The 19,993-nt window shown below is 41.4% G+C and overlaps 1 protein-coding gene across 6 annotated transcripts in view; it reads right to left on the bottom strand.

The window, feature by feature from the left end:
• The window catches only part of LOC116046819 (pleckstrin homology domain-containing family A member 7-like), a 148,028-nt gene that overhangs the window by 98,248 nt on the left and 29,787 nt on the right, over positions 1 to 19,993 (bottom strand). Inside the window, exon 1 of one of the 6 annotated variants that reach the window (XM_031295244.2) lies at positions 11,657 to 12,709. The exons of the other annotated variants lie outside the window; for them this stretch is intronic. Within the exon in view, the coding sequence (XP_031151104.1) occupies positions 11,657 to 11,727 (71 nt within the window). The 5' untranslated portion in view covers positions 11,728 to 12,709. Of the gene's footprint in view, positions 1 to 11,656; positions 12,710 to 19,993 lie in introns of those variants that run through there. 6 annotated transcript variants of the gene reach the window in all.

Below are 19,993 nucleotides of genomic sequence, written 5' to 3'. Positions count from 1 at the left end.
TTCTTTATTACACTGAAAGGCAACATTCAAATGTTTTTGTAAATACAAGGCTACACCATTTCCAAACAAACATACTGTACCACTGAGTTTCTTGTGGAATCACTAGACACTGATGTGGGTTAGAAATCTGCTCTGAAAATTTTGTTGAAAGACAAAAAGATTGAGTAACGATGCCAGAAATAAACAGTTTATGTTCCCAGAGATTCGACAGGATCTAAAAGGCCTGCTGCATGTTAGGAACCAATAATGTGACAGAAATTAACCAAGGTGTGTGGACTCCTAATAAGACCAACAGCACTCACAGACAGAGGTGAAGAAATTGAGAGATGATGGCAATCTGCTAAGATTTCCTCATTTGCATGTATTCACATATATCTTTAGAGGCAGTTTTGATCCATGTATTTTACCAGATTTTCTATAAACAACCGTGAAAAATAAATGCATAGATTATACAGCTTAAGATGCAATGACAAAGTGTTAGAGGGAGATAAAAAACAGCACAGTCACAAGGAGACAGGCACGACCACGCCCACACAAACACACAGACGTTTTCCACTTTCCACGGACTGACGAGCATCTTATTGATTCAGTTGAGGAAATGTTTCTAAATGCCATGCAGCAACACCAAATTGCAACCTGATCTGACACCATAGGACCCTGGGATATTTAATACGACTGCATCAAACCACTGGCTCCCACGTTTGAGGTGATATACCGCGCTAATCTAGGCGATTAAAAGTGGTAATACAGCATGAACAAACTGAATACACACAATACACATACAATAAGACATTTAGCTCCAACCCACTGGGAAGTTGGAACAGTTGTGTGAATACAGAGTATTGTTTCCCCACAGCATAAAGTTAGATCTGCATAGAGTGATGATAATAAATCACAACCCCTTCGAGATAAATTACAATCTGAAGGTGGATGCTTGGGTGGGCTGATTAAATGTTATATGTGAGCAGCAGTGATAATAACGATCACTAATGTCGTTACGATCAATAACGATGCAGCAGCAGCTTAAGCCATGTAGACAGTGTACAGAGCGCCCATATTAATGTACAAGATTAATAAAAACGCAGTGTCTTCCCAGTTTTGGACAGCCAGCAAAAGACCAACAGACATGGGGCGTTATAGGAACAAAGAATATGTCGGGTGTCATACAAACTGGGAAGGAAAAAGACTTCCCCACCTTCATTGCCAAGTGACGATGAAACGTCCCAGGTTCACTCACATTCATAAAAACCGCGATTACATACGTTAATATTCATAGGTGCTGTAAGGTGAAAGTGTGGCGGCCCCACCCCATCACATATGTACATCATGCAAGTCGTGAAAGACAGCAAGCCATGATTGGTCGGGGCCCCATGTGTGGTCTAGCATGTATTTTGTCCGAGTCACAGCATATTGCAGAAGAAATGTCTGACTCTACAATCACCCATCTGTCACAGTGACTATCTGCTGGCATAAACTGAGCATGACAGCATAAAAGAGCCCCTTATTGTACAAGCGCCTGTGGATAAGCTGAGTGCAACAACATGTCAATAAAACATTTAGCAGCACAACTCTAGTTCATTGCCTGAACTAGCTCTGTCCATTTGATGTCTGTGAGCTGGATAAATATGCTTCCATGTCTACACCTGCTATTACTCATGCCTAACCCATGATTTATCCATACTTTCCATATGCAACTGCAAACCAAAGCATTGATTTACACTTTAAACCCTTCGTTGACTATTGGGCTGTGAGCTCTGTCCAAACATTCCTGAACCGAGACACGGACGGAGGACTCGCAGCTGTTGGTGTTGTGCTGCTGACATGCTTGTGCTGTGCAGCCCAGGCCGACGACATTACTCTCCAGACAATCTTGTGGCTCACAGTGGGAGGAGAGGAAGAAGGAGGAAGAAACAAAATTGGAAATAAATCTTAAATCTCCAAATAACAGAACAATTGTACATGGCGGAGTATTAGAGGATTGTGAGTAAGGCTGATTTCAATGCTTATGCTTGTTTAACAGTCACTCTAGTCACATCTAGGGTATTTCAGTCAACAGCCTATAGTCAGCTGGGCAAATTTAAAGTAAAACTAGCCTCAAGCCAAGTTCTACCAACAAGATGTGATGAACAAACATAAGAGTCTAGCCTCACTCAGCTGGATTGGTTTGAGAAAACAGAGCAGTGAAAATTTGGCTAGCCGGCTCAACTGCAACCAAGAAAATGATAGCTCAATGCTGGCTGCTATGTTGTTCTTGTTCAATCTGTGTTTATCTGTTCTGTGCACCATCTGCTATTGCTTGTTACACGTTGTGGAATTTGTTTTGTATTTCTGAAGGTGCCAATAAAAAACTGATAGCAAAAAAGAAAATAGAGCAGTGGTGAATTATAGATTACAACCCAAATTTTAACCAACTGATTATTTCAGACAAGGGAGTTTAAAATCCCAAAAGGCATGTTTTAACAAAATCTCCAAAGAAAAACTAACTCTGAAATTCATACTTTCATCAGCGTTAGATCTGTATTGCTAGGACTGGCCACTACAGCAGCATCTATCACTTCACTGAACCTTGGTTTCAAAGACGTGAACACTTCCTCCCCCACGAGGGATACACAGATCTGCAGCTGCATTTATTACCCAAGATGCAAATCTGCCTATAAACTAAAAAGTTCTAGATCAGAGCAGGCAGATAAATGCAGGCACTAAAAATGACATCCATCCCTGCTTTGAATCTCAAGTTGCACATTTGCTTCTTTTTTAATTTACCAGACACAATATCCCAAACGTATTTTTACAACAGGAGCAACTGATGCTGAAATATTAAAAGTTTGAACCTCTGTGGCAAAACTCAGGTATACAATGGCACTTTATGCCTTATTAGGAGGTGGAGAGAGGAATCCGGTCTACCCACTGACACTGAAGAGAATTACTCTGGTTCTGCTCCGGCCCACGCTTCCCTCGCTGAGTCCACTGAGACTTAAGCGAGACAGAGTTTCTTCTTGTTTGGAGTTGCCAATGTGGTCAGTGAAATACATGCGATGGAAATGTGTTTGGGTTGTCCCATTTGTCCTACTACGGTTGCTATGCTAAAAATATTGATTGCACTTCAGTCAGTGCTGTTTAATGTTGAGTAGTGGACAGCACCAACATGTGTGGCATAAACAATGTACACCAGGTCTGGACTGGGGTTTAAATGTCTATATGCATATCCTGCAAGACAACACCAATCTGACTGTGGTTTTATTTATTTTTTTAAGATTATTCTTTTGGGCATTTCCGCTTTTAATGGATAGGACAGCTCAGATATGAAAGGGGGGAGAGAGAGGGGGAAGACATGCAGGAAACCGTCACAGGTCGGACTCGAACCCTGGACCTTCTGCGTCGAAGAATAAACATAAACCTCTACAAGTGTGCCTGCTCTACCAACTGAGCTAACCAGTCACAGACTGTGGGTTTTGATGGGAACCATATAGCGTGCCCTGTCTGTGTTCCTTTTTTTTTTTCCACGCACAGTCCCACTTCTTCATACATGTACAGTGGATGCTTTGATTACACACAAAGCCGTCTCAGATTAGATAGGGATTAGAGCTGTGCATCCCACTGAATTGAGCCAGCTGGGGCGTAATGTGAGACCTGAGAGACTGGCAGGCTCAAAGGGTTTCAGTGAAAGACAGATGGAGAATGGGGAGCAGGCTACACATCCAGCTCTGGAATGGAAGTAAGGGATTGTTTCTTCCCCCGGCCCACATCACTGATAAAACTGCTACAGTACTTAAAATCCGCAGAGAGACTGTAGACTGTGGACTCCATTTACATTAACAGTGTCTGGTAAACACCATTCACTCTTTAATAAGATAATTACAGTAAAAAGAAACAATACACTTTGGTATAACTTCCCCTGAGTGCATCAACACATTATCATCCTAATATGAATCTAAATATGAAGTAAGCTGCTGTCCTGCAACATAATGGCCTTTGGACAATATAAATGTGTATCCAGACTCAAAATGACTCTACAGACCTCTGTTATAGATACTGACAACAAATGAATTATAATGCCCCAATTAAATACAATGGATCAGTAGACTTATTACAGTGGACTTATTAAAAGTTGCAGGTGTCGGCCAGGCATGACAACTGAGTCAGTGATGTTATAAATTTGCAACAACCACATTTCATAAACCTTCTTAGGCGTGGGTATATAAACCTAGCTTAAGTCGTGTTATCTATGACATGATACAATTGAGTTTTCCCACAACAAAACAAAGATTTGAAATTTTTCAAAAGAAATTTCAGATTGGAACTCAGTATTTGCTACAATAATATTCTGATTTTAGGCACTGGAATTAGTATCAAGAGACCAGGCTAGGGATCAGTTCATCCCTAATGCAAACTAAAGCAAAAGTGATACTGGATTTTTCAGAATGATACCAAAAGTAACATTTAAGAATTAAAATCTAATAACAATATATCAATCAATATTCATTTTTCTAACATTTAAAAAAAACATAGCATACACAAACATCATTGACGTGCACGTTTTAAGTTTATATAGCTGTTCAAATCAAAATCTGAAGTCCCTAAAAAAAGACCAAAAAATTAAACCATGTGAATGCTGTTGCTGACATTTTTCATATTTATATCAATCTAAAAAAGAACACATTATTATGAAATGTGTTGTATCAGGCTTTCCAAATTAACGAGTCTAACACAAATTTGAAATGCAGTGTAATTGCTCTATTATTAATACACTAACCTTACTTCCAATCACATTTTAGTTTTTGCACACAATAATCTTAGACAACTCATTTTTATCACCTAATCTTTTCTTTCATCTGGATGACGACAGCTGGACAGTAAGAGGATATAGTTTAAAGATATTTAAGAGAGTAAATCTAACTGAAACTGTACAAGTGACTGGGACAAAAATAGGATTTTGAGTGACGGGGGACATGCACCCCCCCTTTCCCTGTGGAAATTACACTTTTGATCAAAAAATAATATAAGGCTGCAATGTGTCAGTTCCTGAGGGTTGAATAGATACTGTATAAAGATTTTTTTTTATAGTTTAAAGTAAATGTATCTACCTTTCCCTGAAATGCAAGGCCCACTTTCCTCATTCATGCTTATAGTCTGCAGTTACATTTCTCACCACTAATTGTTACTATTGGCTTTTCTTGTAGAAACTTTTGTAGAGATTTACTAATGGAAGTAAATGTTGTCTATCCAGTACCGCTGTTAAACAATCCAGACTACTGCTACTGTATGCTTATTACACAACACATACACATTCACTGAGACAAGGACAGAATCCTGATGCTACTGATATTGCTCTTGACAACATACAGTCAGTGGCTCGGACTCTCGCCAACCTTCCGAGGCTGAGGCCCGTACAGAAACCCAAACTTCCCTCAACAAGTGCTCAGCATCTCGCCTCCTCTCCAATTTGGCCAAAATCAAACAGAGGTGAGGCCTTTGAAGTCAGCAGGAGAGTTGCTCTAGGCTACTGTCCAGTCTCTGCACCGTTTGACTCTAATGAACCCATATCCAGCAAGATTTTAGGTGCAATTTTATTGGATGATAGAGATATCTTCCTATCTTGCAATATTCAGACTGCCTTCTATCCTCTCAGCCCTGATGCTCTCACTCCTGGCACAGCACACACACACACTGCATGTGATGAAACCAACGTTAAAAAAACACAGATTACACTCGCCACCAACAGCTTTCTGGGCTGGATTTAGCCACCAAACCTTCAATGAACTCTTCATGGCCGGCTGCTATGTAGAGAAAACAAACATGGCTTGTTTTTATTTCCTCCCACTTGTCATGAGATAGGCAGGTTGAGACAGGGACACAGCTAGAATTATAACAAGGGTGACATTTGGGCACAGTGTCCCATCTAAGAATGGGAAATTAGCTTGTAGTGTTGGACATCATACTAATTTACCATCCCGGCCAAGCACAATATATTGTAGATACATTTTGTCAATCTGGTAGCTAATGAGCACAGGGAAATTTCTGACATTACAAAAATGTCAGAAATGTCTTTTATTCTTTAATTTGAATTCAGAGTTTGCATTGTTCCCCTATAGGCTGAGACATGAAAAATGCAAACAAGGAAGTCGCTGAAATGTTAACAATCTGGCGATGCAAGCTTTTCATCCAACAACAACAACAACAACAACATGATACCATGAAACCACTAGTTTCATGGGTACTGTGATACCATGCTTAGGTAAGCATGGGTAAGCAAAAATGACATTTTTCAGACTGTTCCCAAAAATCCACATTGTGAAGCTGATATAAAACCTCATTCTGTAAATTCACAATCTAATAATATACTGATCAGAATCACCTAATTCTTTGCATTGACTGCATTGTTGATGTGGTCATATCAAGATGTTGATAATATTTTTTGATACGAGTATCAGAGATGGGGACTCGAGTTTGAGACTCGGACTCGAGTCGCATTGAAGTTGTACACACAGGGACTTCTGACTTGACTCGGACTCGAGATGTGGAACTCGTGAACAATCTTTATTTTTAGGAAACAATATTGTTCTGTCAAGTACAAAGTCGAGACAATACTCACTTCCTGCATTCCTGCGTGGGGACGGAACAAAACCAGAACGCAGCTGGAACGCAGCACAGACATTTCCAGTGTAAAACCGGAGTAATACGGAACGTAGCTGCTGCACGCGGCCACACGTGACAGAGGACAACAAACATGTTGACCGCACCGGCAGCTGCTGTGCCATTCATCATAAGCTTTGGCTTTAAAAATGTTATACAAAAAGGCTCAAACAAAAGAAGTGCTTAATGCAAAATATGTGGACTCTAGCTCAAAGAATTGATACTTGACTAGTCGGAGACTTGTGAGCATCTCTGATCAGTGTATGTTTGACCAACCAGGATTATTGCTTTTCTGTGGTTTCTGACTTTGCAGTGAAAACTGACTGACATCAACAGTTAATCCACCATCCTTTTACCACATCACCCCCCGCCACAGACAAACCACAATGGGGAAGAAACCACAGCCATGACAGCTCTCTCTCTCTTTTTAGTGTTAGTGCAATCCTCATCCAAGTATGCTGCTGCGACAGCCCGACTCTTTGTGACATGAGGGCACCCTCCCTGAGAGTGACTTGTAGGGAATTCATTTTGTCAAAGTGTCAGACGCATCAAACATCAAGCCGCAGCAGAGTGTCAACACTCAGTAGGAGGAGAGGAAAGCTACAGAGACTGAATGACACTCTCCTGGAGAGTCCCACGATAAGATGCTTGGTCAGAAGCTTGTACTGTACTGTGCCCTTTTCTTTGTTTTAAGTCTTTGTTTTAATAAAAAAGAAAAAAAATACCCAATGCATTCAAGCGTGTGTGTGTGTGTACCAGGGTGGTTATTAGAGGTGCAACAATGAATCGATTACGGTAATCGATTAGTTGTCAACTATTCGTCTAATCGCCGACTATTTTGATAATCGATTAATCGTTTTAGTCATTTTTTTATTAAAAAAAATAAGATTTCTCTGATTCCAGCTTGTTAAATGTGAATATCTTCTAGTTTCTTCTCTCCTCTGTGACAGTAAACTGAATATCTTTGAGTTTTGGACAAAACAAGCCATTTGAGGATGTCATCTTAGGCTTTAGGAAACACTGATCCACATTTTTCACCATGTTTTGATATTTTTATAGATCAAACAACTAATCGATTAATCGAGAAAATAAATCGACAGATTAATCGACTATGAAAATAATCGTTAGTTGCAGCCCTAGTGGTTATTCAACTTTAAGACACATTTAATAGGATTTTTGGTTCGTTTTAGCATCTAAGATTAGTTTTATCTTCTTCCCCGGTACTGGAATCTGTATGCAGGAGTCATTTCCTCTTTCTTTGTCCCAACATAATCTATGCTCCAACCCTCAGCTGTCCTATTTTCAGTTTATGCTGGTTGGCAATGTTAAGTTGGCACACTCTCTAATGCCTGGCTGAATGGTGCCAACATGTACACTACTTCAGGCTATGTATTCAGTTGTTCTCTTATTAAAAACGGTGCCATTTTATACAACAACAATATCACAGTCAAATACTCGCCTCAATCTCCTACTGTACCATACTTTGGCCTGTAATAAAGAGCAGCTGCATTCACATGTTAATATTTATTCACAATTTAAAAAAAAAAAAAATGTGAAGAGACTAAAATGTGAAAAGGAGTTCTCCAAATGATCAGGAGCATCAATTTTAATTTCACAAGACATTTTAACTGTCAGGAGCATTATCTTCTTAAATGTCTGTCAATTAAGTTTCTGCCTCTGAAGCTATACAGCAGTCTATTTGCTACTCACTCACCTTAAAAGCTCTTATACCATTACAGTGTCCTTCCTTTTACAGTTATTACCTATCACACTCTCCTCACAGTTATTTCTGCGTTGACTTCAGTTAAGGTTTAACACTGAAAAGCTCATTTTTATTCCTTTACCAGCAAGAAATCCTTTTACGCAAATGTAGTTTAGTTTCCTAATACAAAATGACATGGCATGATAGCGCCTCCACTGTAATAGATTTTCTTGCTGGGTTTAATTTGTCACACACATTAATCAGTCCACGTTTAGAGATTAGCGGGCGATTAAACACTTTGCCATCTATCTAGCCAAATATCTGAGAAAGGTTGAGGTGGCTCTTATGTTAAAGTCAATTATGAGTTTTTGTAAAATGACTGTGCCTATGTATGTATAGGAGTGTGTGTGTGTGTGTGTGTGTGTGTGTGTGTGTGTGTGTGTGTGTGTGTGTGTGTGTGTCAGGATGAGGCAAAGGCTTTCAGACAATCTGCTCCATTCACCCCCTGCTAGGCTACCAGCCCAAATCACCCCTGACTCGTGTGGCTGACAGACCTGCACGGGCACACGCACACGCGCACACACACACACACACACACACACACACACGCACACAATATTGAAAGTAAAATCCGCATATGCAGTTAAGTGCACACAGGTTCACACCTCTGGGGTGTCTGGGTAACTCGACACATGCAGTGTTGTGAATTTTAATTTGTGTCATGACCTTTGTCACATTTCACTCCCCGTCACTCTCTTGCATTCATTCGGGATCTATCCGATGAATACTCTCTGTAATATGACGCGATATACTGTATGATGCTACAGAAATACACACTGTCTATCTCTGTCTAACGTATTTACAAACATATCTCTAACTCATTCATTTCTTGCACTTGTCAAATATGTTCGACCGTCGACACCTTTCATCAATAGGTAGAACACATAAAATACGCCGACTCAGAAAACACGACACTCAATTACCAGCCCTCCACGCAATACTCCCAAACACACACACACACACACACACACACACATACAATCAATACTCTAAGGCAATCACATGCAGGCCCTCATTAAGCCTTCACGCTCACCTTAAGCCTCCGCGGTTGACTGACGCTGCTGGCTTATGCTGGATTAACGGACCAAACAACGGTGTCTGGCTAAGGACTTCCTCAAACAGTGAATGAGCACCTTTTCATTTGAATGTAAACACATTGGATCAAGCAGAGGAATGGCGGCGGAGTCTGGCAGTTGCCTGTTGACAGGTGAGGGAATCATTAACCAGAGCGTCCTCGGCAAAGTATCGCTGAACCTTCACGGAGTTCAAAGAACGAGCTACATTATAATGCCAATGCCTTTATCTATCTTATGTGATGTGCTCTTTTCATTTTTAGCCTTTATTATTAAAAAAAGCAGTTTGAAATACATGAGCAGCCATTTGACAGTTCAGAAGGAGGCTCATGAATTAAATGGTAAGAAAACTATTATTTTATTGGTGACAAATGCAATATTGAAGCCTTATCGCTTTGTCCTCCAAGGAAAAACAAAGATCAATTTCAGTGCTGTCCGCTTCCTCGTATATTGCAAAATGCTCCCCTTAACACTTTAACTGGAAAACAAAAAGCATGATCCCTCTTTTGACAGTGAGATCTAGGTGTTAACTTTAATATTTTACAAAGCAGTCGATCTCCCATTATTGAGGCATGTGCAGGTGAACGGAAAATCCCTCAGAGGACAGTAAATCCAAAAAGAGGATTAAAAATCGAGATGAGAAGATGGGATACAGGGCAGAAACGGCATTGAAGCACCAAGGAGGATGTTGATTTGTTAACAAAAATAAGAACTGAAATAGAAGATAAATAAAACGTTGAGTAAATCTACTGCAGCTGTGCAGTGTGTTGCTCCTGCATCTTAAGCATGTCGAACATTGCAATTATGCAGCAAAATGTCAAATTTGACTTGAACACATGAGGTGATTGGGCTACAGGTGGAATATTCATAGTGTGAGTCAGAGTACTTCATTATTTGAGATTAGAGTGGGAGTGAATAGCGATGGTGAGTTTGTTTTGGAGCTCAGGGCTACTTCCTGGATTCCCGTGTACTCTCCCCCTCTCTTTCTCTCTCTCGCTGCCATAAACTGGCTGATCTGACAGGTCACTGACCTGCCCAGTGGTCTGAGGTATGACTCACTCATCAGCTAAATCCCTCTGCCCCCCCCCGGTGCAGACCACCCCTACCGTTCCTGCTTTTTGCTGCTAGTGCACTAGCAAATTCTAATTAACTATGTGCACAACATGGACAGATAAAGACAAAAAATAAATATACAACTGCTAAGCTTTTATAATGCATGTGCACTACATTCACACTAGCAGGAAGTACAGTTAGCATGGTATGTGTTCATCATTTATTATGCTATTCATTTTTTAAGATATGGTCTCATTATGCTCAACCACAAAGGGATTTCATAAATAACTAGTAATGGGTAATCAGTATTCTGCTGGTTGAGCTCCAGCAGCCTTTTGAGGTTAGAGACTATTACAGAATCCGACAGAAAAAGAGGCGTAGGCAGGGGTCTGTTCTCCCCTCAGGGAATGAGGATTGATGGTGTTCATTTGAGAGTGGGTCACATCTGAAACCTTGTGATAAATGTAGTGATGTCATTACTGCTGCGAGGTGGGGGGGGGGGGGGGAACCAAAGACAGAATGGAAGAGGACCAGTAAAATCTTATGTAATCTGTTTTAAAAGAGTTTTTAAAAGAGAGAAAATGGATTATAGTCATTTGTGCAAATACAGTATGGGTAATAAACTCAACGTACTTACTGTAGGGGTGTTTTTTTTTTTTTTGGGAAACATGATCACACCTTAGTTCAGCACTCCTGTCTGCCACTATATTGTCCCATTGACCAGTAAACCTGCCTATTCACTACCTTCTATTATTCTGCACAAGAAAAACCAGTTTCCTGGTTCTGTTGAAGTGTTCACCAAACAAACATTCCTGACAAACCGGTTTGGTCACAACCTCTACTTTGGGAAAGAGTAAGAACACCTTGGCTTACTTAACAATGAACAAGGATGCATCAAATCAGCCTCACTGGACCAACAACTGTCCCGAATGGCAATAACAATTTTCAACAACAACAAAAAATAAACAGCAGGCCGAATCACTTTCATCGGCATGGTGAACGTGGTAAATACACAGACACAATGTGCAAAAACAGTGAAAACTTCAGGAGATTCGAGACCTATAAGCAAAAGCAAGCGACTTACGCACAGTTACGCGAGTTACGCACAGCAGAAGCAGAGTTTGTGATAGCGTACCTGCAGGGTGCATGGTAGAAGGGATATCCATGGTGAGGTATGTGATTGCAGTATCCAGATTGATTCCACATGGTGCTTTTCTTGTTCCAACGTGATGACAGTTCACAAGTGCTGCCGCTGTTTCTTTCGGCTTTCTATTTCTGGTGCTGTGGAATCAGACGCGGGCTGCTGGGAGTCACATTAATCAGCGTCGCTACTCTCGCTGCTCAAGTGGCTCCATGGGGAGGAAACGAGAGGTGGCGGCGAGTTGGAGAGCAGGGATTACTGAGAAGATGAGGTGAGGGGCTGAACTCAAACAGAGAAGGGATGATGTCAGGTGAGTCAAGTCCGGTGTGGTTTACACACCTGGAAATGAAGTCTGCTGCTGCCCACCTTCCCACCCCCCCTCTCGACAATGCCACAGCTGCTCAGCAGAGTCTCAGACGACTGCCCCAGGTGAAGTCTGACATCACAGGTTACTCCTTTATTCCTGCCTTGAGACAGTAATTTTCCCTTTCTCAGGTGAAAACATGTATAACAGATGTCTGAGGTTAACCTTGCTGAGCTGTATCTTTTGCCTGTTAAATCATGCGTAATATGTGTCTCCAACTCACATCACAATGATTTAACTCACACTTGCTGGGTTTTTCGACCTCTCAGGCGCAGATCTATCAGACAGTGTCCAAGATAAGACTTCAGAGACCTCCGTTTCTCCAGCAATCCCTGATGCTCTGTTTATGTCTTTTACACGTGCAGTACATTCTCTCCAAAGTTCACAGGCCCCACAAATCCATCTCTTCTTAACATGAGCAGGTTAAAATCCACAGCCACTGCGTTCCTCCGCTGTACCTAGTTTGTCTCTGAGGTAGCTGACTCCGGCACAGGCTCTTATTTCCCCAATCACAGGTTTCCCACCGGCTCTCCACCCTCATGAAACAACAGCGGTGCACAGCGCTGAATGACTGAGCATACTCGCAGACAACGAGAGAGAGAAAGAGAAAGAAGAGGGGGGTGGCAGAGAGAGACAGTGAATGTATCAGGAGTGAGAGAGCATGAAAACGAGGAAGAGGTAAACAGAGTGGAGCTGCATTCCTTTTCCCGCCTCATGCTCGTCTGGCAGGATACACACCGCTGAGAGGACGAGAGGGGAGAGAGAGAAAGAGAGAGAGAGAGAGAGAGAGAGAGAGAGAGAGAGAGAGAGAGAGAGAGAGAGAGAGAGAGAGAGAGAGAGAGAGAGAGAGGAAGAACGAGAGACAAAATGTGGAATGAGAGACCCTGATGTGTTTACATGCACACATAAAATGTGATTACGGTGTAATTTCAGACCTGAATGCAAACCTGACACAGCCCATGTAAACTCCTTTACCTCAGCTTTGCCAGGACAATTACGATTGTAGTTAACTATGGTTTTGTAGTCACAAGGAAGTATGTAGAGTACTCAGGTTTTATATAAACAGAGGCCTGAAAGAATATGTATACACAATAATGTATGTCTTGAGGAACTGTATGAATAATTCGTGCAGGTGTAGGGCTGGGCTGAGATCGAGCATGTTCTCTCTCTATCTTAATGTCATGATGGTTGGGTTTTGTTATTCACGCTCTTTCAATGGAATCATATGTGATAATATCATTATATTATGTTACCGTTTAAACAATTCCATGAAATTTCAGTTTTATATTTGTCAAGGAGTTTTGTCTGAAGTTATTTATATCCAGGGTGCAACGAATGACTATTTCTATTGGTTAATCTGCCAATGATTTTCTGACGTGAGCAACGTGTCTGAAAGTTGTAAGTCTTCTGGTAGCTGTGCCAAGAGAAATCTCAATCATTCCCAATCTAGCAGAGACGGAGAGCGTAGGTATATGTAAGGAGATAACATAGGCACAGGCTAATTATTGCTAACTAAAATGCTAGTTAACATTAGTAATTGCACTTAAACAGCCAATGTGAGACGAAACTGCCTGCGCGCTTCTCCTGTACTATACGGTAATTCCTCTACTATGCGACAGTAAGTCGCGTGGTTATGACACAATCGTTAGCCTATTTTTATAAAAACGTCTGCTACGGAGCCATAACGTGAGATACAAGGTAATGGAGCCTTTTATACATTGTCGTGTTTCTTTAGAAATAAACAATGGACAAATAGAGTCTTTAAACGCTTCAGATGTAAAGTTATTCGCTGTCAAAGTGGCGCCAAAATGAATGGCAGTCAATGGAATGCTAACGGGGGGTGATCGCTTTGTAGCATTAAAATGGCGCCATAGGAGGTTCGCGGTCCGAGGAGAGGCTTACCCCCTTGGTTTTTTTAGGTCGGGTAGAGTTGACTCTCGGCCACTTGTTTCGTGACCTCCTTCTTCTGAATGTATCGACTGGAACACTCTGAAGCGTATACTGCCCCCATCAGTTCCGGAAGAGGCGCAGCACCGATGCTGCTAACACTGGCATCGGCACTAACGGTGCCTACGGTGCTTCAAAAAAATGGCCATTTTAGAACCGGAAGGTGTCGGTAGTATCGGTTCTCGTGACATCCCTAGAGGAGAGCTAAAATCAGACAGTGTTTTTAGTAACAGCAGGTTATTCACAGCAGCAGCCCACAGTCTGACTCAAACCTCCCAATCAGCACATGGAGCCTGCAGGTGAGAGGTCACCTCTGTGCAGGCAGCTAAACAGAGATGTGCTGTCTCCCAGGAGAACTGGACTACTCCACTGCCCTACTAAGCGGGGCAGCAGGCGTGCCCCGGCTGTAAGGGTGACTCCAATGCACCTGGGGAAAGGCTGGTGACACAGCCGCCAAGCTGGTAAAATGACAGCTTCACTCACTGCGGGTCAAAGTCCAGACAGATGTGTAATCTGATACAAAAAAAGAGAGTTCCCACAGGGAGCTGGATTAGCTCATGAGTACTTGTTTTCTTTTTGTATTCACTAAAGGGATTTTCACTTCCCAACCCTGATAAGTTAATTAAAAAAAAGTTGTTTATTGGTGCAGGAGGTGGAAATCAGATAATACATGGAGAGGAAAATGTTTACTGATTGGGCTTTGTATACTCATTCATTTATGACATCTTACACGCTGTTATGACGCTCTTACAATCATCTTGCATCACTGTCCCGTGTGAAGTGAAAATCACTCATCCTAATGAGAGGAAGCTCATTTCACAAGGCAGCGACATTCACATTTGCAAGAGCCGGTTTCTGATCAGCCATGGGAAAAAACCCCAACGCAGATCGGGAATGTTTGGTCACGTTTGTTTATGGCGTTAATCACCCACTAAACAAACTTTCCCCGGCTATCAAAAAGCAACTGGCAGTTCTGATAAGTGTCCACTCCAGGCAGAATTCAACTAATTTAATGGAATAGAAAACAGACTTACGGGCACCCAGATAGCTCAGTTGGTAGAGCGGGTGCCCATATATAAAGGTTTACTCCTCGACGCAGCAGGCCGGGGTTCGACTCCGACCTGCGGCCCTTTGTTGCATGTCATTGTAGCTTTCACTTGAGATATTTTAATTTTATTTTAGTAACTCAAACCACACAGAAATTAAAGTGACAAGAACAGGATAAATTCACATCATGACGATTAGTGTATTAATGTGACGAGCAATTACTAAAGAACACAGATATCCAGAGTCCCCTTACAAAGTGGCTTCCAAGCTACAGTAGGAGTCATGAAATGATTAACAGGATGAGAAAGAACAAAAGTCTTTCTAACTTTTCATTCACCTTAGCTTGTTGTTTGAACTCACATTTTACTCTTTGGTAGAAGTTGCTTCTAGCGCTGAAATGATAAGTTGATTAGTTGATAGACAGAAAGATATTCAGCAACTACTTTGATAATCAACTAATTTTTTTTTTTTTATTTAAAAGAAATGGTCTCTGGTTTTTGCTTCTCAAATGTTAGAAAGGGCTGCCTTTTTTGTCATATCTGACAGTAATGAAGAGGGATAAAATATTTGAAAAAACATATTTGGGTTTTAAACCCAATCAGACACATTTTTCCAAAGAAATGTGTTGTGTGAGGTGTCGCACATGCCTGCCTGGTGACCTCAGACATCACACAGCCTGAAGAAACTTCATCATCTGTGGTTTAATTGGCTGGTTACATCAGGCTTTTTTGCCTTGGTGAGAGCGAAGAAAGAGATAACAAAAAAACAAGGAAAAGAGTGGTGTGGAGGGAGGGAGGGAGGGAGGGAGGGAGGGAGGGAGGAGGCGAGGAACTGGGAGACATAAAAAGAACAGAGGCGGTGGGAGGGAAGGAGGTGGGCCTGTCTGTCTCTTGCTGTTTGTTTTTGTTGGGAAATTTAATTCCAGCACAATCTAATCAGGGATGGGAAACACAGGGGACCCGGCTGCTTCCCTTTCTTCATCCTCTGTCTCTGTCTTTACTCTCCTTGTTTGAAGAGGCAGGTGGACTGGCTGCACCTTTGCTCGCCTATCCACCCCCGCACAAACACACAAACATGAGAGGTGGACTATCTTCTGCACAGTCTCACTGACGCACAGATGTAAGGTACAAATGAAGATTTTTGCATACACATTCACAAATATATCCATGTGCAGATGAGAGACACACGCACACATGGCCATTATTGTACAAATACACAAATATATATGGACGTACAGCGCACACACGCAGCGGTTGTCGTCTTGCAGACCATTGACAGCTGTGTTGAATCATTGTGTCAGTGGGTGAGATGGCAGGAGTGTGATTTCGCCTGTGTTTCGGCTTATCAGGCTTTTACAGCCTAAATCCTTTCATAGCCCCCCCCCCCCCACACACACACACACACACCTCCTTTTGCCTTCTGTCGAGGTCACATCTGAGCCCACGTTTCTGAAAATCCTTGAAAACAACACTCACCTGTACCCTATCTATCTCTCTTTCAGTAGTGCAAACTACAAAAAGACTGCCTAACAGCACAAACATAACAAACCTAGTTGTTAATCAATACCATTGATTTCGTCATAACTTTAAAATCTAACTCTGCAGCCAATTCTCAAACGTAAAACCTCCAGGACCTGATATTTTCACCTTAAGGATGGTTCTGTGTATTTGCCTGTTTTTCCCCAGAAATCACAGAAAACTTTTTCTACCCATAGGAAGGTGACAAATTAGCAGCAGCTAAGAATATGAAATTAGTTTAGGTCAGCAAAAGTTTGACAATTACAACCTTATTAAAATGTTGCCAAGTGCATGTTCAATATTGGCCTCTTTTTTTTATTTTTTTGCACTTTCTCCCACGCACACACTTTATCTCGTTCTAATATTAGACACATTCTCACAAACTCTAGATCCCTCATTTCCTCCACCTCGCCTGTGTTCAGTCACTGCCTGGTGTCACTCCGTATTAGTTTTCTCAGGAGGACTTGATCAATCATACAGCTGGTCGGAAATCAGGGAGAGTCGGCAATTCAAAATCAGCAGTTGCAAGCTGCATGTCTCGAGATAAAAAACAGACGGATTAGATGTGAAAAACCTGTCAAAACAAAGTATTTTCAAGAGTTCGTCGAGGGAGCTTCCTATACCCATTTAAATGTGTATGAGGATCATATCGCTCATATAATTTGAGAATATGGTTGTCTGTCTTGGGAGAAGCTTTGCTAGCTTGAATGACGCAATAACGACTGTGTATCCGTGTGTGTATCCGCGTGTGTGTGTGTGTGTGTGTGTGTGTGTGTGTGTGTGTGTGTGTGAGTGTGAGAGAAGATTGAAGAATCTGGATCAAAAGAACCCTGGGGATATATATACACACACACACACACACACACACACACACACACACACAACTATTAATACATCTCCCCTGAACTTCCTTTCATCATGCCTTGAGGCCTCGCATCTCTCCATCTCACGAGCTAGAAAATGATACCACAATTAGAATTCTTTTATATTTTGGATCAGACCCAGATTTAAGAGGAAAGCAAAGACACTTTCTTCAAGGCATGCCTTGGTGCTGAACAACAGGAGTCAAACTGAGATTCCCACAGCCTGAAGTACATGTCTTTGGATAATCAAATCAAAAGAATATGAAGAGTAAATGAGAAAACATGTCTGTTGGCGATATTTTAGCTACTGCCCTGAATGCCACGTCATTAATGGACCAGATGGGGTAAAGTAGAGCAGAATGGTTTGGGGAAAATATGTGCCTTCATCTTTTCAATTTAAACTGTCAATTCACAAATTGTCAGCAATAATTTCTATAATAATCTAATTGGCTACATAGTTGTCCACATACGGTAATAACGGCAACCTGCTGTCGAGTCATATGTGATTATGAAAAAACTTTGATATCTGACTGATGACATTTGACTGATGACAGTTGACAGCTCTATACTTTAGCAGTTTGAGCTAATGTTAGCTTCAGCGACTGACAGGACAGGCATCTTCTAAAGGCCCCGTTTCAGAGCTTTTAGGTTAAAGAATTTAAACTGCAACAGTGAGATTCCCACTACTGCTCACTATCTACCAGTTCTCCGTTATTTAGTCAAACTTGATAACTACCTAGCTAGTTAGCAGCTAACTAGTTATCTGAAACTGACATGGTTGGGTCCGCTAGATCGTTTATCTGAAGAAAGATTATTTTTAACAGCAAAAGACACTCTTTTTTTAGTGACTCTTACCCAAGAGTCTTGAATCTTGAGGAAACCATCATCGGCCGAGTTTTAGGTCCCCACACAAGCATGCATAAAGCATACTAACCAGAGTTGTAGTTTGTAGTTTGACCAAATTAACTGGCTTCACCCGACCTACGTAATTTGCTGACAGAAATCATTTCAACAGGTAGAAATGAACACCTGCCATCTAAAACCTTCACTAGCTTGTTGAAACACTGTGTATAATGTAAGCTCGGATTTTTAAAAAAAGAAAAGAATTACAGCTTTTTTCTCTTTCACATTGCAATTTTCATTTTAAAAATATGTCTTGTTCTGCTCTAGACTAATAGGAAATGTAGCTCATCTATTTAGCTTTTTAAAGTGTCATTGTCTTTTAGGGGTGGTACGGTTCATGAAAAAACATCCGAACCGCTCGGTTCTCTTGTCTCGGTTCGCTTGTCTCAGTTCGCTTGTCTCGGTTCGGAGCGTGTGTGTGTCACACAGTTCGTCAGTACACTGTTAATGTGCACTAACCACTTACTGCCGTAGTGCCCACTTTCAACACCTATGTTAAAACACTTACTGGAAACGACGAGGGGGATGAGCGTGACGAACGCAACACATGGCAGCTGATTGGACGAACGCGTCACGTGGTTCTTGCGGGACGCAGACACAGACTCTAATGGCGTCTCGTTCTGAATACGATCTCGTATTTTACGAAAATAGTTCACCGAAAAGTGTTTCTGAAAACATTTTAAGCGAGAAATAGGCCATACAGTTGCTGAGTCTGCTTTTTTGATCGACAAAGGTCAGTTTAAAAGATTTTCGTCAGATTTTGAGAGGCGCCGAGCCGACCGCTCCTCAGGTAGAGTGTGGAGTGCTGCAGGTCACGTCACATGCAGAAATGTCAAGTGGGAGAGATGAGGAAGGCTGCCCGGCGTTGGAGGATGCGCTAGCATCGTATATAGTCTGGTGTGTGGGAACATTTTGGATTTCATGTTACCTATGACGACAGCAGAAATAAAACAATAGATAGAACTGTCACTGTGTGCATGTATTGTGCAACATGCATTCAATATGCTAATTTTAGCTATATATCATATGCTGAAGTATATTTCTGGAGTGTTAAAGATTAAAAGAAAAAATAACAAGAACCGTACAGAACCGAAAACCGTGACCCTAAAACCGTGATACGAACCGAACCGTGGATTTTGTGAACCATACCACCCCTATTGTCTTTATAATGGTATTTCTAAATGGCAGTACCAACTACATACCACACACGACACACACACACGCACGCACACACACACACACACACACACACACACACACACACTCTGAATAGCCCTATTGGTATGCAAGGCATGCAAAATCCACAACACAGAATCAAACTAATGATCCTGTTGAAAAATTGGGCAGTAAATAGTAATGACATACAACGGCAATATAAAAAGCACCATATCAACCTGTGGGTTATGTAAACAGATACAAATGATAATTGTATCACTGACATTGCAGATGTAGACATGCATGTGTGAATGTTTGAAAAGGTATGCTTCATTAGGTATGGGCTATCGTAATGAGATCAGCTGCTGGCACAATAGCAGGCTAATTTGCATTGTACTTTTCCAGTGCAACACAAAACACAATCCTTTACTCTGAAAAAAACTCTTTATGCATTGAGAATCTAATACTCAAAAGGAAAGAAACCGCATTATTCTCCTCTTTTGTAAATCAAGTCACATAAGCTCATTCTCCCTCT

Source organism: Sander lucioperca, chromosome 7, assembly GCF_008315115.2.
Source record: "Sander lucioperca isolate FBNREF2018 chromosome 7, SLUC_FBN_1.2, whole genome shotgun sequence".
Taxonomy (NCBI): Eukaryota; Metazoa; Chordata; class Actinopteri; order Perciformes; family Percidae; genus Sander; species Sander lucioperca.
This window is presented reverse-complemented; position numbering and strand designations above follow the sequence as displayed.